Source organism: Lotus japonicus, chromosome 1 (assembly GCF_012489685.1).
Source record: "Lotus japonicus ecotype B-129 chromosome 1, LjGifu_v1.2".
NCBI classification, from domain to species: domain Eukaryota; kingdom Viridiplantae; phylum Streptophyta; class Magnoliopsida; order Fabales; family Fabaceae; genus Lotus; species Lotus japonicus.
Genome location: NC_080041.1, coordinates 32,636,012 through 32,660,018, shown reverse-complemented (window position 1 = coordinate 32,660,018; position 24,007 = coordinate 32,636,012). Strand labels below are relative to the sequence as shown.

The following is a 24,007-nucleotide window of genomic DNA, read 5'->3' as shown; positions in this document are numbered from 1 at the left end:
TATCTTTCAATCTCTTGTAAGGGATCGGTCACTGTGGCAGTGATCATTAGGAGTTAGGGGAAGTTTCCTCATAGCTTAGAGGAGAAGGGCTAAGCTAGATTCACTTATGTAATAGTGGTAGACATTGAAGAGGCTCTATACTAAGGGGGAGTACTTAGGTATAGGAGGGACTTTCATGTGACCTGAGAGCTATTATTTGATAGTGAATTGACTCCTGGATTGGTATCCTCCAGATGTAGGTGATGTTGCACCGAACTGGGTTAACAATTCCCTGTGTTTTTTTTCGTTGATTTAATTTATGTACTGTTGTGCAATTGTCGAACCGATTGTCCCAACATCGCGTTCGACTTCTGTCCTGTGCGAGAACCAGAATTTCAGCATGGAATGAATATTTGATGCTTGAGTGAAGATGTCTGATTGAGTTGAACTGTTGCTTTCCTGTTGATGCATGACTTGGGTCATTTTTAGGATCCACAAGATTATTCCTTACTGTCTTTATATCTTCTTCTTGGACACTGATTGTTGCTTGTAGATTCTAGAGTCTTCAAACGATGCTTGTGGACTTTAGACGGTTTAGCATATGGACGATGCTATGCCATGGTATTTGTAGATTTGGACTTGAATGATTGTGTTGAATTCAATACTTGACCTTTAATTTTATGCCTTTACTCTGAAGCACTTCACTTTATTTACACTCTTTCAGCCCATTACATTTTTTCCATTTATTTTGAGCCTTTATGTTCTAGCTTTTAAGTCTTTATCCATTTTAGTCATTCCATTAGTTTCATAAAGTTATCACGTTCACAAAGCATGGATTCGGGCACCTCCTCTGTTAGGGTTTAAATCCTTCTTGGTGGCATCTTGGTGGCATCACTACTCCTAACGCAACTTCAGAGGGTGGTGATAGAGAAGGAGGAGGATCAACTGGTGACGATGATGGATCAGCTCGCGGGAAGGACAAAGGCTTTCATTAAGGTGGATATCATGACAATCCCAACGATGAATCAGGCTAGAGGAAAAAGAAAGGGCCTCCGTTGAAAGATGCAAGAGCAAGCAGAGGTAGCAATCTAGGCTGGACGAAGGAGAAAGTCTTTCTTCTCTGTTCTATCTTCATATAGATCGAATTCCAAATTGAATTAATTATCATCAGTTTTGTGGGATTTTTACTCAATTTTGGAGGGTTGTTAACGTTTTCGTCCAGAGGATACCGTTTTAGGTTCGTAAGGTTTTCTTCATTGTAGGTGGCATCTCAGGCGATGAACTATCTCAGCAGACTTCGCCTAGGTGGCGCGTCCTTATCGCTGACATTGGCGAGGTTTCCTCAGCATGGGATGGATGTGGCTAGAGATCAAAGACCGATGGTGTTTGAGGGAGATGGTCATGCTAACAAAGAAGAGGAGGAATGTATAGTTTTGGCTTTCTCCAAGGACAAAGAGACGATGCTCGTTTGTCTTGTTAGAGGCTCCTCGGTGAATCTTGGCTTCCCTCCCAATGTGCTCTTTCCTGAAATTTATGATTTCAGGTACTTTGTTACTTCTGGTTGTTGTGAAACCTCTGATGTTTCCCCCAATTTGGGGGTTTACAAAGTTTTCGAGGCTGTGGAGGTTCTTGAGGCCTTTCTGATTGAGATGCCTTCACCCCGGGAGCATGTGAAAACTCTTAGGGCTAGGTTTGACCCATGAAGGTTGTGGTGGTGGGTAGTAAGAAGCAGGGCCATCCTAAGGGATGCAACAGGCTTACATCAAAGGAAGACAGTGTTCTAGAGACATCATGAAGAGAGCTGATGATGCTGCCAGGGGAGTTCCCAGAGCCTTTTGGCATTATGACTCGGGCACATAATGCTCTTGTGATGGGGAAATGTCTAGGTATGGTGTACGATTGCACATATGATACTACTCTCTCCAAGGTAGCAGCTTAGATCACGACGTGCAAGTATCCTTAATTTATTAGCGGGAGGGTTTTGGATGTTTGTTTTGGAGTTTGGATGCTTTTGAGGGCTTTTGGGTGGTAGTCTAAGACTTTGAGTACAGTTTCTTTTTTGCTTCTCTAAGTTGGTTGTTTACCCTAGAGGTTGTTTTCAGACTTTGCCGGTGTTTGATTCCATTTGAGGAGGGTTGTGTATCCTGTCAATTTCCTCAATATATCTATATAGATTTTTCTTTTAAAAAAGAAAGTTATCATGTTGACAACTTCTCAATAACGATCCTTAAGAGCTTTTTGGAGTGTCTTAGGAACATGCATAGAAGACCATAGTCCCTTCATCAAGTAATCACTTGATTAGGAAAACGTCATGTTGATTTCCAGTCGAAAAACTATTTATAAACCAGCAAATGTCGCCCTTGATAATGCTGGATTGATGACTTTCATTGTAGTTTAGTTTCCCTTGTTGAACCTTTTTTTTTTGGGTAAGTAGGAAAATTCCCTTGTTGAACTTTCATGTAGCTTATAATATTTTCTTTTAATAAAATCTTGTAAATTGAAAACAAAAACTAAATTAAATGTATCATTTTATATGTGTGAATTTGTTCAAACTGACATAAAGTAAAATTGTCATTTATAGAATTCTTTTGAATTGAGATTCAATTTGGGAAATCATGACATATCTCTCACTTTTTTTTGAAAGTTAACCATGTCTTAAATTTTGGTTCATTCTTACTATGCGTTTTAGCTAATTTAATGATTCCTTTCGTGCGTGTGTATGCTTATAGCTTCATTTTGTGGACACTTTCCATGCTTTTCATTCGCTGGCTCAGTTCCGAAGAAGAAAATGAAATGGAAGATGCAGATGGAGGAAGTGGAAGCGATTCTCGAGAAAATCTGGGACCTTCATGACAAGCTCAGCGACGCCATTCACTCCATCTCTAGGTCGCACTTCCTCACCTCCATCAAAACTCTCCAAAATTCTCCTCACAACGGAAACATCACCACCACCACCGCCGCTGACCCCGCCGCCGGTGGTGGTGGTTTCGTCTTCGTCAAGGATTTCCGACCTGTAAACAACGCCGACGGCGACGGCGATGACGAGTCTGCTGTTCGCGAAGCTAAGAGTCTCAATGCCATTAGGACTGCTCTCGAGAACCTTGAAGACCAGCTCGAGTTCTTCCATGTGAGTTTTTCTTTTTCTTCCTTTTGAGCTTTCCCTTTGTTTTCGTTTCAATTTGATGAAGCTGGTTGTAGATGAGGGATGATAGTGAAGCTGTTTTGGTTTTTTTTTGGTTTTTTTAGTTTTCAGTTTGCTACACACCTTTCTAGGGTTTGGTAATTTGAATTTTTCTGCGGGAAAACTGTTTCTATAATGTTGAATTGAATGCTTTTGTATTGTTTGCCTTGGATTTGTTAGAATCGGAGGTTAACCTCGGTTTCTGGTTATGGTCATTTTGCTGTTTTTCGCTTTTCATGGCGCAAAAATTAGACATGGATTCAAATTGTTACACAGGAATTTTTAAAATATAAATTTAATGATGCATTTTCTTTAAATTGTGTGTTGGTTTTGATTTGGAATTTGCTGTTTCAATATGGTTAATAAAGGGTTTGTGTGGTATTTTAATTGAATGTTGTGGTATTATGGATTGAGGTTTGATGGAATTGGTTGTTACAACTGTTCTGTTTGCTGGTTCTCACATTTTATGGTGCAAAAATTAGACATTGTGAACGAAGTCCTTGGATGTTAATTCTGTTATACTGTGTTTTTCGTTGTCTGTCGGTTCTGATTTGGATAGTGTTTCTTTATCATACATGTATTGATTTGAGTCAGTTTGGTTGAGTTGTGCAATTACATGACATGAACAGGACACCAAGGGGTGGCATGTTACTTCGTGCTACATAAGGAAAATATGAAGCATGTTAACAATAAAATTTGCTTCCTATGGAAAGCATTTTTCAAAATGACTTGAACTCACTTCATTTTGTTTTTGAGGAAGGAAAAGGACTTAAAAGACAATTTGTAATTTTAATCTGGAATTTTGTACCTGTAATGATTGTTCCTTCAGTCCTGACCTTTGACATGAAGGGTTGCACCTGTTGTTTGCCTCTTCCCAGTGTCCAACTCTTATCATTAATGTTTTCTGCTGACTTTGATTTGGTCTTTCAATAGACTTCCTTTATATCCTTGTTACTTGCAAAGTTTCCTGTACCAAAGTATTTGGAAAACAATGTAAAATGATATGGTGTGAAAATTCTTTCTGATAACTCAAATGAATTCTTAATAGAATTTTGTCATATGATGGTTTTGATTTTCATATACACATACATTTTATATGACAAATTGATTTTCATACGCACACCCAATAACAAGATTAACTTTAGTTTTGAATTTAGGAAACTCAAAAACCTCAGAAATATGAAAACTGAATTAGGCTACAAAATGGCTCAAATCAGAAAGAAAAGCAGCTTGTGGCTATAAGGATATTGAGAAAATAAAGAGATAAACAGCCAAACAGATGGGAATTCAGAATAGAGCCAAAACATGGTAACCCATGTAGAAAGAGAGCCAAACAGTTCTAACTGCAGCCAAAATATCTGTATATCCCGTTAAGGAATAAGATCCAAATCGTAGTAGGAGCAGAGTATCTTGCACAGAAAAAAGGCCAAACAGACAGGGTAAAGTCAAAACAAAGGCAATGTACCTAATGCTCTGATTTATAGTAATAATAGAGGTCAAGTACTGGTGTACAGTGTTTCCGAGGGTTAGCTCAAGTGGTAAGAGCTAGGGAACATAAGGGTTGGGTGGGATGGAGGGTGAAGGGTCCAGGGTTCAAACCCTGAGGAGGGACTAATTTACTAACAACTAACATTTGCCTATAAAAACAAAGTACTGGTGTACAGTTCCAGACTTCCAGCTCAATGTGGATAATAATATTTCAAGGTTAATTTATGAATACCCCAAATATTCTAACGCCCATTAACCCTCATAACATAACAAACATGACATGACTTGAGCTGCGTGAATAACCCTAGGACTTTCACAGTCAAGTTATTAAAGCCGTCATGCAAAGGTTGAGCCAAATTAAGGAGAAAATAATACAAGGAAATCATTGTTTCATATGGAGGCAGATATGTATAACAGGGACAAGGTTTTCTTCATTCGGAGAACTATGGTTTGGCTTGTTGGCAGAAATTTAATGCATAAAATGAACCAAGAATGTTGGAATATGTTGGAGCCTAGGAGGCACTGTCTTTCCTCTGGAAATTGAGAATTTTTATTAATCTGTCAATTGCATGCTAACAGTTTCTACTTTCTACTCTCATTTTGGTTTAGGGTCATATCTTGTTTGACTTTTTAATTGTCTTTCTGTTCTAAGTCTGATTTTCATTCTGTATGGTTTTGTAGACCATTCAAACACAGCAGCGTGTTGAGAGAGATGCTGCAATTGCACGTTTAGAACAGAGCAGAATTGTTCTTGCAATGACATTGGCAGAACACCGTGGTAAAAAGTATAAAGTCATTGAAGAAGCTCTTGCTTTTGTTGGAGATGTGCATGATGCCAGCTGCCTTGACTCACCCGAAGTTCTTTATGGACAACCAAACTGCTCTTCTGGAAATTTTGTAGAGAAGGGGAAGAGATCTAATATCCTTACAAGTGTTTTTATCTCAAGTTTCAATTTTGTGAGGAAGGCTCTTGGATTGGATCATATGGGTGGAATAGTTGGTAATGCTGCTTTGGTAGCAGTTAGCATGATCGCTTTGCTTCATTTACAACAGGTAAATGAGCATCCATTTAAGCAAGAAAGTAGAGTTCACAACAGACCTGTGAATAGAACAACTCAATTGGGGAGTTCTTCGTCCAATGCACAGTCCAGTCATTTGGATGTATTGTTGGCTAGAGGTTAGGATTAAGCCTCTTTGTGGTGGATTTAAGAGGGTTATGTTTCCGGCTCTTAAAGTTTTTTTATTTTTTTTAATTCTCCTTTGTGTGCTCTTGGCCTTTTTCTTTTATCTTTGCTTAAACAAGGCCTGAATCCTGGTGTACCGAGGGGAGGGTAGGCTAAAATAGAGGCATAGCTACATTAGTGATACTGGATCCCAGAATCAGTCAATCTCCAAGGGACTTGGTGTCGCTTGAGATAAGGTTCTTGATCGTCTTCTTGGTTTTTGTTGCCATCTTAAGTTTATACAAGTGGCATAATTGTTGATCTGATGAGGTGCTTTAGATATCGTTTCAGTTTGAGGTATTCCAGTTGAGTTGCAAATGCATGGAGTATTGTACTGAGTTGGAAATTCAAACGTATGTTCCTTCTTCCTGCTTGGAAATGTCATCTGTTGTCGATCCCTGCACTTGTTTTTGCTATCGGCTATAGTTGACGAAGTAAAGAATGCCTTATACCTTCAATGTTCTTGGTTCCTTTTACTTCCCACTTAGTACAATCTCTTGTGTATACTTTTATGTTGCAATGAAGTAGATATTTGGTGTTGCTTTTGTACTTGTGAGCTTTCTTTCCCACTAATTCAAGAAATGGTTCCCTAGTTTTCATATGTGGACCACGTGTTAATGGAGTGCCATTTCTATTTTGATATAAGTAACAGTGAAGAACTTATACCCAAAAAATTAAATTCAGTGGAGATTTTATGGTACCTTCTGGCAATTGCAATTGGACTTTTGATTGAATATTTCAATTTCACTTATCTTTGGTATAAATTACAATTGACATTAAGAGTTCAATTCCTTGGAGTTGAAGATTAACCTAGTTTACACTATAGTCTATAATTCCTCTTTTAGCATAAACTTCTCTAATATAGTTATTAACTTATTTTTTCAATCTCATTGTATATCATTTACCATTGCTGAGTGGCATACACTTATTTTTAAATTTTAAATACTATTTGCGTAAATTGTGCGCTGCCCAAGCCAAAACAACAAAGATACTGGTACTATTTTATTTTATTCTTTGAAACCTGGTGTTAAGCCAAAATTAGAAGCATTACAATTATCGACACCATGGTACAAAAAATGGTTTCTCGACAGAAGGGGTTGGGCGAAGCCGGCAACTCAACACACGATGTCCCCCAAAGACAAGTTAGTAAAAAGCCATAACTCGACACACTCAGAAGATGAAGAAATCTCGATCATCTCAATGGAAGAAGCAGTTACCGAACAATAAGCAACTGCAAGCACGTGCGTACACCCACGACGCCACGAATAGCAACGGTTGCCCACGACTCAGAACCATCCACGTGGCAATAGAGTCACGTGCGCGAAGACCATCGGCTAAACGTGGGGATGGCGCCAAAATTCAAAACCCACGAAGCCATCGTGCATCCAAAGAAAACCGCCAAGAACATGGGCAGAAAGAACAATATAAATAGAGGAAGCAGCAGCAGAAGAAGGGGTTCCCAACTGAAAAACTCTGAAAATTCACTAAAAGCTCTAAACGTCCGCATCAATGAGACTTCGAGAGCAGAACGTGATGATGGAGGAGTATGTTGCAGAACCAACGCTTTAATTTCCTTGCATTTCAGTTCGTTAATTTCCAGTTTTTATGTGTAGCTTGTTTTGTCGAAATTTGCTTTCATGTTATTTTGGTTTGCTTGACTATTTTGTAATCGACTCATATTCAATAAAATCCAGTTTCGTTTGAAGTTGTTTATTGTTGTCGAAAACACATCCGTCCACACACTACACTTTGGCAAAACGTTTTCTCAAAAGGACCCTGAAATCTAAACTTCCTTTAGTCGAACTAAGAGGATATTTGTTTACCAAAAATCCGTGTAAACAAATTGGCACGCCCGGTGGGACCGTTTTTGTGAAGACTAAGTTTTACAGAAGCGTTTTGTGTGTTTTGTTTGCTGCATGCTATTTGGTATTTGCTACTTGCCTGGATTGTGATTTATATGCACCTGAGAAGTGGTAAGACTTTGAGTATGGCAAGCAACCGAGGAAGAACCTCCCCTCAAGGATCTAACGTGGGTAATCAGAGTAGTCCCGGGGGAAGTAGTGGTAATAATAATGAAGAAGTGTCTACTGGAATGGGGCATGGCACCAGTATGCCAACCCAGAACGTGGCAATTTCTGCAGTTGCAGAAATGCCTGTATCTACATCAGTACAGGCACAAATTGTTCCAACGATTACGAGGGACATGCCTTATGGTATGCCTACATCTATGATGCAAGGCATACAAGGCACGTATTCGACGTTCCCTGAAAATGTTCCCCCATTCAGCATACCCCCTTTTGGGGCAAATGGAACAATGTTAAACTTGGGAAGTCGAGTTAGTCCCCCTATTCCTGGATCTAGTTCACAAATTTATTTATCTACAGGTATGAATAATGGTTCACTTCAAGCCATTAGGCAGCAAGTAGATGATAGTAACCATGAAATGGTTAACATGCTATCTCGACAGATAGGTGAGCTAATCAACCCTGTGCTCCAAAATAATAATGCCAATAATCAGCATTTGGCACGACAGATGGATCGTTTGGCGACAGCCCTGGGGGCACCAGTCGAAGTCCAACCGGCACCAGGGATTAACCAAATCCCGTTGCCTAACCATGTCCCTGCCCCGGTGCGCTATCAAGCGCCGCAACACCAAGAGATGAGGGCAAACCCTTTGTACGAGGCAGTGCAGCCACCATTGCAAAATGTGTATATGGTAAACAGGGAAGAACACGCTGATGGTGTGCTAGAAAGAATTCGACACCAGAACGCTGGGGGGCAACAAAATGTTGCTGCTGTGGTGGAGCAATTGTTGAACCAACATGGTTTCAACGTGGGTTTCGCGAATAGACCCCATTTTGTGTCAGCCTTTACAGAGGAAGTTCTCGAATCATAACTTCCTCGAGGCTGGAAGGTCCCCAAATTCACTAAGTTCTCAGGGGATTCAGGAGAGTCCACAGTAGAACACATAGCCAGGTACCAAATCGAAGCAGGAGACTTAGCCATCAATGAGAATTTGAAAATGAAGTACTTCCCGAGTTCTCTAACCAAAAATGCATTTACCTGGTTCACCACCCTCGCTCCTAGGTCAGTCCGTACATGGGCCCAGTTGGAAAGAATTTTCCATGAACAGTTCTTTAGGGGAGAGTGCAAAGTAAGTTTGAAAGACCTGGCTAGTGTCAAAAGAAAGCCAGCAGAGTCTATTGATGATTACCTAAACAGGTTTAGGATGCTTAAATCTCGATGCTTCACCCATGTTCCTGAACACGAGCTAGTTGTCTTAGCCGCTGGTGGTCTAGAGTATTCTATTAGAAAGAAGATCGACACTCAGTATATTCGAGATATGTCTTTGCTCGCAGATAGAGTGAGGCACATCGAAATGCTAAAGGCCGAAAAGTCAGAGGAAAGGGCCAAGACTACTAAGTGGCCAAAAAAGGAGAAGGTAGCGTACATAGATGCGGATTCAGTAGGTCAGAATCCATGTGTCTATCGAGAAGTCCCTGCGGACGTCGATTTGAATGACGTCAATCTGGCTGAACTTCAGCCAGGGGATCCTTATGTGTGTAAAGCATTGAAACCACGTGAAAACAAACTTGGGGAGGAAAATCCCAAGAACACGATTCCTGCTGTAAAAACTTATACTTTTGATGTGGCCAAATGTGATGCAATCTATGATATACTTGTGTCTGATGGTTTGCTTGTGGTCCCCAAAGACCAAAAACTTCCTTCTCCTGAACAAAGGAAAGGGAAGAAATATTGCAAATATCATAACTTTTTTGGTCATTGGACCTCACAATGTGTTCGTTTCAGGGACCTCGTGCAGGAGGCATTGGACTCAGGAAGGCTCAAGTATGACGAAAAAGCCAAAAGTCAAATGAAGATTGACTCCGACCCACTGCAGGTAGCTGAAGCCAACTACGTGGAACCTTTCTACATTGGCATGGTTGACATTTCCGAGAAGCTGAATCTGGGCCTGACACTCGAGGAGGCAAAGGAGGAAAACACGGCTATCGAAGAACCAGACGTCGTGAAAGAAGTAAACTTGGAAGAGGTTTACCCCAAGGCTGGAGAAACCCTTGTCGAGTTTCTATCCCGCAGCAAAGACGGCGAGAGAGAGGTTATGCTGTGCCCTCGATGCAGCGCTGTTTTCGACAAATCCGCAGCCAAGGCCTATCAAGATTCAGAAATGAAAAGGCATTATCAGAGGAAGGCTCCTGTATCCAGGAGACTGAAGTACCCTCACGAGGAGTGGGTCGAAAGAGACCAGGAACTCGATGGCCATAAAGGCCAAAAAACAAGCAGTAAAGACAAAACTTACCTCCCCAATGCTGGATTGCCAAGAAACCAATGGTTCAGGCCAACGCCTCCAAGGCCAAAACCATACCCTAAGTGGCAGAAAATCGACTTAGGCCAGGGATCCTCTTACATCAACAATTCCCGTGTGTCACGAAGCTACTCCTATGGCTCTGAGAACTACTATGCCCCTGAACAGATGACCAGGACTCAGTTCAGGCGTTTTTTGAGGAAAAGGAAAGCTGAGAGGGAAAGAGGTGGCAAGTTCCGTTCACTATGGGACATAAAGCCAGAAGATAACTCTCGCAATGAACCTAGTGTGGCGTCGATTATCAACCAGCTGGATTACGCCATCAAACAGGGAACAACCATACCACCAAATCCAGCTAAGGAAAAAGGGAAGGATGTCGTCGAGGATGAGGATGAAGACATGCTCGAAGATTTCGACGACAGTGAGGGAGAAGAGCTCAACATCATCTGCATTGTGTCCATCCTACCTGCAGAATTCGATAGAATATCAGAGGTCACTGAAAGCGAGGAAGACTACTATGTCGACGACGAACCAGATGACAATCCTTTGTGTTATTATGTGATGCAGAGAGGATCCGTCGAAGATGAAAGAGCTATCTTCCAAAGGCCAACCGAGCAAATGAAGAGCCATTTGAAACCGCTATTTGTTTGGGCCAGAGTCGAGGAGAAGGGTGTTAACAAAGTCCTTGTCGACGGGGGAGCTGCAATTAACCTCATGCCCGGATTTATGCTCAAGAAGTTAGGAAAAACTGAAGCGGATCTAATCTCACATGACATGGTACTTTCCGATTATGAAGGAAAGACAGGTTCTTCCCTAGGGGCAATCATGTTGAACATAACCGTAGGAACAGTAGCCCGTTCCACATTGTTCATCGTGGTCCCTTCAAAGGCCAATTACAATTTGCTGCTGGGAAGAGAATGGATTCATGGCGTGGGGGCAGTGCCTTCGACCTTACACCAACGTATATCCATTTGGAAAGCTGATGGAGTTGTCGAAAATGTACAAGCAGATCAAAGCTACTATTTAGCAGAAACAAGCTACGTTGGTAAGAAGAATTTCGAGAAGAGTTTAGCCACAATTGCTCCTTTAGACACAGTGGCTAGCCAGTACTTCAACCCCTACTCAGAGTACTCAGTAACGTTGGACCCCATCCGGGGCCTAAACCTCAATGAAGCATGTAAACCTGATGCCATGAGTGGATGGCACAGTGATGAAGAGAAAGATGTCACTGATGGGTGGCAAGCCAATGATAAAGATGATTAATTCGAGCATGGCTCGAATTTCGGCTTACGCAGCCGAAAACAAAATAAGAACGGCCTTGGAGGCCGAGAGGATGGCCAAAGAAATGGCTATAGACGAAGCTAATGTCTCAATCCTGCCTGTCGAATTAACACCTCAGGAGGAGGCAACAATAAATAAGGATGACACGTGCATAGAAATAAACGAGCAGAGTGCTGAGAAATGCGGATTCGAGGACCTATGCAATCTGAGGCTAGATTGCATCTATGATGACGGCCCATTAGGCTTCGAGAAGCCAGTGGTCGAATTGTCCAAGAAAATGGAAGCGCAAGACCCTTTAGAAGAAATAGACCTGGGTGATGGCTTAGAAAAGAGGCCAACGTATATTAGTGCTCTCATTGACCCGGAGCTAAAAGACAGGATGGTGAAATTACTCAAGGAATTCAAAGACTGTTTCGCTTGGGATTACGATGAAATGCCTGGCCTCAGTCGAGAAGTGGTGGAATTGAAGTTACCCATCAAAGAAAACAAGAAACCAGTCAAGCAACTGCCCAGGAGGTTCCATCCAGATGTGTTGGTGAAAATCAAGGAAGAAATCGAAAGACTCCTCAGGTGTAAATTTATCAGAACAGCTCGATATGTGGACTGGTTAGCCAACGTGGTTCCAGTAATCAAGAAGAATGGGAAGATGAGAGTTTGCATAGATTTCCGAGATCTTAACGCTGCCACTCCAAAAGACGAGTATCACATGCCTATTGCTGAGATGATGGTGGATTCAGCTGCAGGTCATGAATACTTAAGCTTGTTGGATGGTTACTCAGGCTACAACCAAATCTTCATAGCAGAAGAGGACGTGTCGAAAACAGCTTTTCGATGTTCCGGTGCCTTGGGGACGTACGAGTGGGTGGTCATGCCATTTGGGTTGAAAAACGCTGGCGCGACCTACCAAAGGGTAATGAATACCATTTTTCATGATTTTATAGAAACCTTCATGCAGGTTTATATTGATGACATTGTGGTGAAATCCCCATCAAGGGATGACCATTTGTTGCATCTAAGGAAATCCTTTGAGAGGATGAGAAAATATGGCTTGAAGATGAATCCCCTTAAATGTGCCTTTGGTGTTATTGCAGGTGATTTTTTGGGTTTTGTGGTGCATAAAAAGGGTATCGAGATCAACAAAAACAAAGCTAAAGCCATTCTCGACACTAGTCCACCAACTAGCAAGAAACAACTGCAATCACTATTGGGAAAGATTAACTTCCTAAGGAGATTCATTGCTAACCTCAGTGAGAAGACCAAGTCATTTTCCCCACTTCTTCGACTTAAAAAAGAAGATGCGTTCCGCTGGGAAGCAGAGCATCAAAAAGCGTTCGATGAACTCAGAGTGTACTTGTCTAGCCCACCTATAATGGCACCACCTATAAGAGGAAAGCCAATGAAGCTGTACATCTCTGCCACGGATGGAACCATCGGAAGCATGCTGGCTCAAGAAGATGAAGATAGCAAAGAAAGAGCCATATTTTACTTAAGCAGGGTGTTAAATGATGCAGAGACTCGATACACCATGATCGAGAAATTGTGTTTATGCTTGTACTTCTCTTGTGTAAAGCTGAAATATTATATAAAGCCAATCGATGTAATGGTTTTTTCTCATTATGATATAATAAAGCACATGTTATCCAAACCTATCTTGCATAGTCGAATTGGTAAATGGGCTTTAGCCCTAACCGAGTATTCACTAACTTATGCCCCACTAAAGGCAGTTAAGGGACAAGCAATTGCTGACTTCCTGGCAGACCATACTTTGCCTCAAGAAATCATAACTTACGTAGGCATCCAACCTTGGAAGCTATTTTTCGATGGTTCTAGCCATAAGAATGGCACTGGGATCGGGATGTTCATCGTATCCCCAAGGGGCATCCCCACAAAATTCAAGTTTAAGATTAAGAGTAACTGCTCAAACAATGAGGCTGAGTATGAGGCATTAACATCAGGCCTCGAGATCTTGATAGCCCTCGGGGCAAAGAATGTCGTCGTAAAAGGGGACTCTGAATTGGTAATAAAGCAACTTACCAAGGAATACAAGTGCATTAGTGAAAATCTAGCTAGGTATTACACGAAAGCTAGTAATTTATTGGCCAAGTTCGACGAAGCTAGGCTAGGTCACGTTTCCAGAGTGGACAATCAAGAAGCCAATGAATTGGCACAAATCGCATCAGGATATATGGTCGATAAATGTAGGTTAAAAGAGCTTATCGAGGTCAAAGAAAAACTGAACCCCTCTAACCTCGACATCCTGGTCATTGACAATATGGCACCTAATGATTGGAGAAAGCCAATCGTCGATTACTTGCAAAATCCTGTGGGTACTACAGATAGAAAGACAAAATACAGGGCAATGAGCTATGTCATCATGGGAAACGAGCTATTCAAGAAAAACGTCGACGGAACACTACTGAAGTGTTTAAGTGAAGACGACGCGTTCATAGCGATCTCGGCCGTTCACGACGGGCTATGTGGTGCCCACCAGGCAGGAATCAAGATGAAATGGATCCTATTTCGACAAGGGATGTATTGGCCTACTATTATGAAAGATTGTATGGAGTATGCCAAGAGGTGCCAAGATTGTCAGAGACACGCGGGGATACAACATGTGCCAGCAAGTGAACTACACTCGATCATTAAGCCCTGGCCATTCAGGGGTTGGGCTTTAGACCTAATTGGTGAAATTAACCCATGTTCTTCTAGGCAGCATAAGTACATCATAGTGGCTATAGATTACTTTACCAAGTGGGTGGAGGCAATTCCTCTACAAAATGTGACCCAGGACACGGTGATCGAGTTCATTCAGAATCACATAGTGTACCGCTTTGGGCTACCTGAGTCACTTACTACAGACCAAGGCACAGTGTTTGTAGGCCAAAAGGTAGCATCATTCGCAGAATCTTGGGGTATAAAACTCCTAACCTCGACCCCCTATTATGCTCAAGCGAATGGTCAAGTCGAAGCGGCCAACAAAACGTTGATCTCCTTGATTAAAAAACATGTTGGTCGAAAACCTAAAAACTGGCATCAAACGTTAGGCCAAGTGCTTTGGGCTTACAGGAATTCACCTAAGGAGTCTACCGGAGCAACGCCTTTTCGACTAGCATATGGTCAAGAAGCGGTACTACCAGTAGAAGTATATTTACAGTCATGCAGAATTCAAAGGCAAGAGGAAATTCCAAGTGAAGATTATTGGAGTATGATGCTTGACGAATTAGTCAATCTCGACGAAGAAAGACTATTGGTGTTGGATACCTTAACCAGGCAAAAGGATCGCATTGCTAAAGCTTATAACAAAAAGGTTAGAGCTAAATCTTTTATGCTTGGTGATTACGTATGGAAGGTCGTCTTACCAATTGATAAAAAAGATAAACGTTACGGAAAATGGTCCCCAAACTGGGAAGGCCCTTTTTCAGTCGAGAAAGTGCTTTTAAACAACGCTTATTCGATTAAGGAATTAGGAGGTAATCGACAAATGACGATAAATGGCAAATATTTAAAAACGTATAAGCCAACATTGCATGAGATAAACATCGAATAAAGAAGTAAAAGAGAATCAATTGCCAAATGCGAATGTTTTATTGAATAGAATAGAGCATTACAACTATGGCAAAGAAATTTTAAAAAGGAGGGTTGGCCCTACAACTACTGTATCTGGCCCTAAGAGGCTCCATGCGCCTCAAGACATCTTCTTGTTGGGATTCCAGTCGCGATTTCTCCTGTCGAATATCCAGCTCTTCACGGGCAGTAGAAGAAAGCTTGTCCACCAAGGGTTTCAGAGCTCCCACATTCCCCTCGAGTTTCGCCTGGCTAAGAGCAGCCTTCAACTCTTCATACTCCTCCATCTTCTCATCAATCTGGTGTTCAGCAAAGAACACTCGAGCAGTAAGCTCCCGGTGTTCTTCATATAGAGGTACAGCTTCGTGCAGGAGGCCCGAGAACTCCTGAAGAGGAATTCTTACCGAGGCAATAATATTCCTCGAAAGGAGTTGGTTAATAAGCCCCGTAAGCTCTTCAGCCAAAGGGAGGAAAGAATGCAACTCCCAGAATAAGTCTTGATCAAAAGCCAAGTTCCGGATCTGGTTAAGAACACGACGGCTAGCCATGACTGAGGGGAGTTATGAAAGCAGGAAAAGAATTCTGGAAAAGAAACAAGGGAGAGTTTGGAGAAGTTGCTGAAAAGGAGTAACCAAAAACGCTCCATTTATAGGGTAACAACCAAGGAATGCATTAATTAGTGGCAATCAGTTGCCAACTCTTCATCTTACGGTTATAGGCCATGCAGATTACCACCACCATCGTGAATAGCTTTGGCTTTTAATGAACAAAGACTTGCATTGAATCAAGAAAACGTGGTATAAGATTGCAATAAATTGGTTCATTCCCCAGAAACAAAGCGACGACTGTGTGAAGGGGTGCAAGGAAGTTTGAGCGATGCAACAATAAATGAATAGCCGTCAAAATAAATGCGTAGTGGAAACTGAAAAGACTTGGCAAATTAAACGTCAAATTATATGGCTTAGGTGCCAAAACCAGTGTCGAAATATTACACGTAATTGGCATCGAAAGCCATGGTTAGAATTGTGCCATCATTACATATTAATAAAAAAAAAAGAGTCCTACAGTAGGGTCTTAAAAGAGTTCAAACAATCAGCAAAGGTGGCAATCTTGGCATCGAGACCCTTCTTCACAGCCTGATCAATCTCCAATTCCTTGATAACCTCTTTTGTCGAGATGATCAGAGCCTTGGAATCTTTAGTAAGCACGTCCACTTGATCCTTCACAGCAGGGCCTTCCTCGACCAAATCAGCTCGCTTTTTCTCCAGTTTGGTAATCTCTCGGTGCAGCTCTTCAAGTTTGATGTCGACTTCAGAGATTTCATCTGCGATCAAAACCTTCCTAGCAGTGAACTTCTTGAAGTCCTCTTTCATTGCTGCAACTTGAGCTTTACCAGCAGAGACTTTTGCTTCCTTAAAGCTGACAGCTTGACCAACGTCCTTGATTTGATGAAAGGTGACCGAAGCATCCACTAAAAAAGATTGAAGGTTAGCCAAAGCAGCAGCCTGTTGAGCGTCGAGTTTTTGGCCAAGAAGGAAGACAAGCAATTCCTTAGCAGCATGGCTTGCTTGAGGATCAGCTTGGATCTGGTCGAGAAACCCATTGGCGAAGACAATAGCCTTCAGCCGACTCATACTCTCCTCGATCTGCTGAGAATTGGCTACCCCACTTGATTGAGCAGTCTCAGCAGTAGCATCAACTTGACGGGATGGAGAGTCCCATTCCAAGGTGCCATCGAGGAAGCTATCCAAAGCTGCCAGCGGGTCCTCCTCAAATAAAGTGTCGAGCTTTTCACTAGACACATGAGATGAAGAGCCACCTTTGTTTTGAGGCGAATGTTGCACAGTGGCAGCCGATTTTGGAGGAGGCATAGGGCTGTCATCTTTGCCTGGAAGGGGCTCTGCTTCGCGGATGGGAGAAGTTATACCCTGAGTCTCCTGCAAGAAAAACCCCTTTTATGTCCTTTCGATAAAGTAAAACGCATATTAAAGGAGTCAGCAAAACATGAAAAGTATAAAGATACCTGGCAAGCAGAGTCTTTGGAAGGGCTCGAGTTGGTGGAGCTTCTGGAACGGCGAGGAGACTTATGACGAGATTTGCTCCTGACTTTCCTCCTTCCCTCAAATGAGGGGGTCTTCTTAGCTGAAGATGCGGCCTTGGGAGGTTTCTCGACACCTTCAGTTTTGGATTTTGCAGGAATGGGAGCTGGGGAATTCTCACGGGATGGAGGATTGGAGGTAGAGTGCTCATGAACATCAGTCTAAAGGAAACAAAACAAACAAGAGATGACTCAGATTAGGAAACCACGGGTTAAAAATATCACAAGGTACCCTCGAGAATGGAGAACATACCTGAATGGCGGCGCCGCCACCACCCTCTTTGCCAGCGACTTCTGTTTGAGCATCAGATGCCAACTTAGAAGCCCCACTAGGGGTGGAAACACCAACCCCCTTGGCCCTCTTCTGACTGGCCGAAGAAACAGGCTTAGGTTTCCGTTTCCGGCTCTGTCGAAATATACGTCAGCCCATAATCCAAGGAAATCGAAAAGGAAAAGGTAAAAGCATGAGGAAAGTACCTTGAGCTTGTCAGCAAGACTGACATCATCATCCTCATCATCATCATCATCATCCTCAATCACGACCGGGTGGTCCTTGGAGGAATGAGCCACTGGGGAAATAACTTGAGGAGCTGGTCGAATAATGACTTCAGCTGCAAACAAAAGAAAAATTAAGAAGTAAAACAGGAAAACCAAGGCCAAGTCGAAGTATTACCTTGACCAATACGCATGTTCAGCGATATGTGGTTGAAGATTTCGACGGGCACATGATACGGAAAGTTCCACAGGTGGTACTTAGTCCAAGTCACTCGCTTTCGAGGAGGTAGAGCTTGATTGGCCAATACATTTATGTTTATATGGTCAACCCATTTAGGCAAGACCGGTGGAAAAGCCAATGCAAACCTACTCGTAGGCAAAGACGGGAACCTAAAGCCAGTTTTTCGAATAACAAAAGATAGACCTTCCTCACCAGGAGGAACCACTAACTTGGATTTCTTGGCTTTAAGTTCCCATTTTTGCCTTAATACTTGAGCTGCTTGCGCAACTGTATCTCGAAGGCGAAGAGTTGGGTAATATACCACACCGAAGAACTCTTGAAAAGATCGAATTTCTGCCAGGTGCATACCTTTGGTCTTCTTCGGATCCTGCTTCTGCAAAAGAAAAGCATCTGTCATGCATTGCAGACAATCGACGAGGGGCTTCGAAATTTGAGCCCAATACTCAGACCACCAGGCTTTGAAAGCATTAGTGGCATAATATGAAGGAGCGTAAGTGAAGGGGCTCAGGTTGAGGAGTTTCTTGTTATAAAATTGAACAGTCTTGTCGAAAACAGAAACCCTCTTAATAGTTCCGGGGTACAGGACTAGACTCTTGTCAAATAAAGTGTTGGGTAGAACTTGGCTAAGCCCAAACTGTCGAGAAACCAATTGAGGGTTGTAGCCACATAGAGTGTAGTCACTGCTAGCAAAACCCACAGTTAAAACCCTAGGAGATAAGAGGGTCCTCCAAAGTGTGATGTGGTGCTCCTTGGGCAACGCAGAATCAGAGGCATTAGGATAAGAATTCCTCAGCCAGAAAGGGCCACGAATAGCCTTGCTGTAAGGAGAGAAACTGGAACGGTAGTGTTTCAGCTCGAGAAACATGGTAAAGTACTTCCTGAAGTCCGCTTCGAAACTCGACGCATCATAAGCAGGGGTCAGGGTCTCGAGCCTATGGGCATCAATCCTGGTGTTAGAAGCAGTTAGAGGATTATCTTGTACCGGCAGAAGAGATTCGAAGACTGCATTCAACCAAAGTTGAAACAGCCAAAGTGGTCCAGCCGCATTCAGAGAGACGGTCTTGGTGTTCCGGATATCCTCGACAGCCTCATTCAGCATTTGATACAGGTTGCCAAGGACGAGCCTAGCCATAGCAAGTTGTCGACCCTCGTGAAGCAGATTGGCTAAAGGCAAAAGCTTGGCGGGTATGCGCAAAGATTTGGTGCAAAAGACATAAGCAGACAGCCAATACAGCAAGAAAGCGACATGCTCAGCATCAGACACCTCACCACTCTCGACATAATGGTCCTTAATGAATCGACTAAACGAAATGTTGTCAGTAGGAATCGAGATGGGTTTAACAGGAGCAGGTGCAGAATGATAATCATCACCAATGGGCCACAATCCGGTGATAGCAGCAACATCCAAAAGAGTGGGGGTGATCATACCAAAGGGAACATGAAGGCAATTAGTGGACCTCTCCCAGAAATAAAGTGCACTCAACAGCATAGCAGGGTTATATGAGATTGGAGATCTCGACAACTGAATCAAGTCGAAAATCCCTACATCCTTCCAGTGTTGTTTCTTATCTCCCTCAACCCTATCTAACCATTTCAGGTAGGCCTTGTCGTTAGCAGAAGGGTTAGGAGGGGCCGAACGAAAGGCTCGTTTCGGGTCAGAAAGAAATGGCATACGGTAAGAGGGTTGAAATGCCAAAATGAGCTCCTCTCCCCTAACGCTAGGGTGAAATGATTCATGTTCTTCAGGGAGACTATTGGGCCTATCATGCTTCACTACTTTCAAAGGGCCCAAAATGGCGCGTAAAGTACCATTAACAGAGAAAGGAATGAGTACCTGGGATTTCCAGACAGCTCTCTTCTCTGCTTCGTTGGGAGGTTCTGGGATTGGCACGCGTTTGGACTCATCCAGCTTAAGCTCGGTGGCCAACGGAAGGGTTTGCTCAGGATTGGAAGCCATTGAAGGACGCAGCAAGTGTTTCAGAGAAGACGGAAGAAGATGAAGTGATGAAGTCTGGAAGAAGAAGTTGCAGGTTGGATGAAAGAGTAAAGCTTGAACAAGGAATACCAAGAGGGTATTTATAAACGGAAGGGGAAACGGAACCCAAGCCGCATTGAGCAGCAATTTATAAAAACTTTGGGTTCCAAGCGATTATTTTATTAATTAATTCATGTCACCTCTCAGCTTTTTGGCATAGGTGAAATCATGGCCCTAAAAAGGCTATAACTGTCAGCTAGTGGAGAAGTCACCAGACGTTATGGCTGCCGATTGGACTTGAAGATCGAATGGTCGAGAGCACAAAGCATTTGAATCGTTGGAATTGAACGGCTGCGATAAAAAAAAAATGCTTGGCGTCTTTGAGCTAAAGCAGTCGACAACCAACATTTTTGGGGGGCAACTGTTAAGCCAAAATTAGAAGCATTACAATTATCGACACCATGGTACAAAAAATGGTTTCTCGACAGAAGGGGTTGGGCGAAGCCGGCAACTCAACACACGATGTCCCCCAAAGACAAGTTAGTAAAAAGCCATAACTCGACACACTCAGAAGATGAAGAAATCTCGATCATCTCAATGGAAGAAGCAGTTACCGAACAATAAGCAACTGCAAGCACGTGCGTACACCCACGACGCCACGAATAGCAACGGTTGCCCACGACTCAGAACCATCCACGTGGCAATAGAGTCACGTGCGCGAAGACCATCGGCTAAACGTGGGGATGGCGCCAAAATTCAAAACCCACGAAGCCATCGTGCATCCAAAGAAAACCGCCAAGAACATGGGCAGAAAGAACAATATAAATAGAGGAAGCAGCAGCAGAAGAAGGGGTTCCCAACTGAAAAACTCTGAAAATTCACTAAAAGCTCTAAACGTCCGCATCAATGAGACTTCGAGAGCAAAACGTGATGATGGAGGAGTATGTTGCAGAACCAACGCTTTAATTTCCTTGCATTTCAGTTCGTTAATTTCCAGTTTTTATGTGTAGCTTGTTTTGTCGAAATTTGCTTTCATGTTATTTTGGTTTGCTTGACTATTTTGTAATCGACTCATATTCAATAAAATCCAGTTTCGTTTGAAGTTGTTTATTGTTGTCGAAAACACATCCGTCCACACACTACACTTTGGCAAAACGTTTTCTCAAAAGGACCCTGAAATCTAAACTTCCTTTAGTCGAACTAAGAGGATATTTGTTTACCAAAAATCCGTGTAAACACCTGGTACTGTTTCTAAGAGGGAACTTTTGGAACCGTGATTTTTTTTCATATTCTTAAACTAATCTTTGCTTTTGACAAAAAAAAAAAACTTTTTTGCAACCATCTGGAAGCATAGCATTATATACCACCAATAAGTTAATGGAATGAGAAACATATCTACTAAAATTAATTTCTGATTAGTCATAAATACATTATAGAACCAAAAATAAATTTCGAATTTTTTTATAATTCTCGAATATTTGTTTCCTTATCCAGAAGTTTATTTTTAGAATTATAGAAAACATTTCTTCCGGATGGATATAATCTCTTTAATTTTGTCAATAAATTCCTGGATAAAAAATATATGTTTCAGGAGTCGAACGTTTTTCGACCAAAGAAACCGTATCAATTATTTTCTTGTTCATAAAAAACCATATTTTTTTTCGGGAGCTTTAAGAACCATATGTGCAATACATTGAGCTGTTGTGGATCCAATAATACGGGTCAGTGGCCTTGAACTGCTTGAATGCCTTAAGCTATTGTTTAAGTCCATATAGATTGCTTTAGATAATTTGCAGACATGATTAGGTTTAGTTGGGTCTATAAAGCCTTCTGGTTGATTCATAAACACAGTTTCCTTTAGATAACCATTGAGGAAAGCATTGTTTATGTCTAGTTGCTTGATTTCCCAATTGAGGTGCACTGCAATTGCGAGTATAATTCTGATTGTGCTGGCCTTGACAACAGGGCTGAAGGTTTCTTCATAGTCTAATCCAGCTGTTTGTTGAAACCCTTTTGCAACTAGTCTTGCCTTTCTCCTTTCAATTGTGCCATCTGCTTTGTACTTGGTTTTGAAAACCCACTTGGAGTCAATGATTCTCTCTTGGCCTTCACATGGTACTAATGTCCAAGTCTGATTGGTCATAAGTGCTTGAAACTCCTTGTGCATGGCTTCTTTCCATTGCGGTCTTGTGAGAGCTTCTTTTGCATTTTCTGGTTCCCTTTCTTCTGTGCAATTTTCAACTAATCCAATATATGGTAGCTTTGGCCTATGGATTCCATCTTTGCTCCTGGTGCGCATCCAGTGAGTGTTGTTACTTGTGCCTGCCACAGTAGGGTCTGTGTTTGTATTCGGTTCAGCAGGTACAGTGACATTATTCTGAACTGATACAATGTCATTATTCTGAGCTTGCTCACTGGCAACATGTCTTGTGTTGATGTTGTCTTCAGAGCTCTCTGTTGGTTCTTGTTCAATATTTGAGTTGTTGTCAGCTGGAACAACTTCTTCTCTAAGCGGAGTACCTGCAGCATGCAAAGGAAACTGGAAAGATGAACTTTCTGTTAGTGTTTTTAGAGGAGTTCTTGTATTTAGAAAGTCATCATGGAATGGGAAATTACTTTCATTGAAGACTACATGTCTTGAAATGAAGATTCTTCCATGAGAATTGACACACTTATACCCTTTGTGAGAGTTGCTATAGCCCAAGAACACACATCTAGTTGTGTGGAACTGAAGCTTGTGTTGGTTATAGGGCTTGAGACAAGGGTAGCAGGCACATCCAAAAGGTTTCAAGTAGTTGTAGTCAGGTTCTTTTTTATGTAGCAATGAGTAAGGGCTTTCATTTTGGGTGACTAGTGAGGGAAGCCTATTGATGAGGTAAGCTGCAGTAGAGAATGCTTCCCACCAATAATTTAGGGGCATTTTGGCTTGTGCCAATAAAGTCAACCCAAGTTCTGCGATGTGCCTGTGTTTTCTTTCAGCTCTACCATTTTGTTGTGATGTATATGGGCATGACATTCTGAATTGTATTCCTGTTTCTATGGCATGCTTCTGAACAGCTTTATATTCACCACCACCATCACACTGAATTGTCTTAATCCTCTTGTTGAACTGATTTTCTACCATATTTTTGAGCTGAATGAAGACATGTGCAGTATCTGATTTTTGTTTTAAGGGATAAATCCATGTAAATCTGGTGAAATCATCAATGAAATGAACATAATATTTAAAACCAGATGATGATATTATTGGCGCAGGACCCCATACATCAGTGTGAACCAACTCAAGGATTTCCTGAGCATGAGAGGAAGATGATTTAAAAGGTAAAGAGTTCATCTTGCCATACTGACAGGCCTCACAAAAGCTAAAATGATCACTAGATGGTAGTTTCACATTACAACTTTTTAAGACTTTGTCTAAGACCTTATTATTAGGGTGACCAAGTTTCCTATGCCAGCTCTCCTTAACAGATACATAAGCACATGAGTCCCTTTCAATTCCTGGAAGCTGATACAAGCCATTCTTAAGTGTCCCTTTTAGAACTGCCTTCCCGGTTAGCTTGTCCTTCACAAAGCAAGAATTCGCATCAAACTCAACAATAATTTTATTATTAGCAGCCAGTTTAGACACACTCAATAGGTTTTTGGTAATATTAGGCACATATAAAATATCATGTAATTTGAGTGAATTAAGTTTTGAGGAACCTGTCCCAACAATCTTTAATTTTTCACCATTTCCAACCACTAGAGAATTCTTACCATGATGTTCAGTCAGATCTTGAATTTTTTCAGTTTGGTGTGACACGTGATTGCTTGCACCACTATCAAAGTACCAATCATAGTCTTGATCTGAGTTTTGAGAAGCTAGGAAGGCATTGTGAGCTCCTTGCTTGTCACTATCTGCTGAATGATTAGAGTTTGAGTAGGCTTTATCAAACCTGTAGTAGCAGTGCATTGCTGTGTGTCCAATCTTGTTGCAAACCTGGCATGTTGGCTTGGATGTTCTACCTCTTCCTCTGCCTCCTCTCCAACCTCTGAAATTGGAACCTCTCCAGCTACTGTTTGAATTGAACTTGTTGCCTTTGTAGTCAGTTTTGTTAGCAAAATTTGCTGTTGCATTGAGGGTTAGGTTGGTGAGGCTGTTTAGTTGCTCAATTCTAT

General features: G+C 41.9%; 1 protein-coding gene across 1 annotated transcript; it reads left to right on the top strand.

Moving 5' to 3' along the window:
• The first annotated feature begins 2,632 nt into the window (after positions 1-2,632).
• Positions 2,633-6,420, top strand: LOC130734434 (plastid division protein PDV1). Its single transcript, XM_057586862.1, has 2 exons — positions 2,633-3,106; positions 5,330-6,420. Exons 1-2 carry the CDS (start codon positions 2,699-2,701, stop codon positions 5,828-5,830), a joined length of 909 nt encoding a protein of 302 aa, XP_057442845.1. The 5' UTR covers positions 2,633-2,698; the 3' UTR covers positions 5,831-6,420.
• Positions 6,421-24,007: the final 17,587 nt, after the last annotated feature.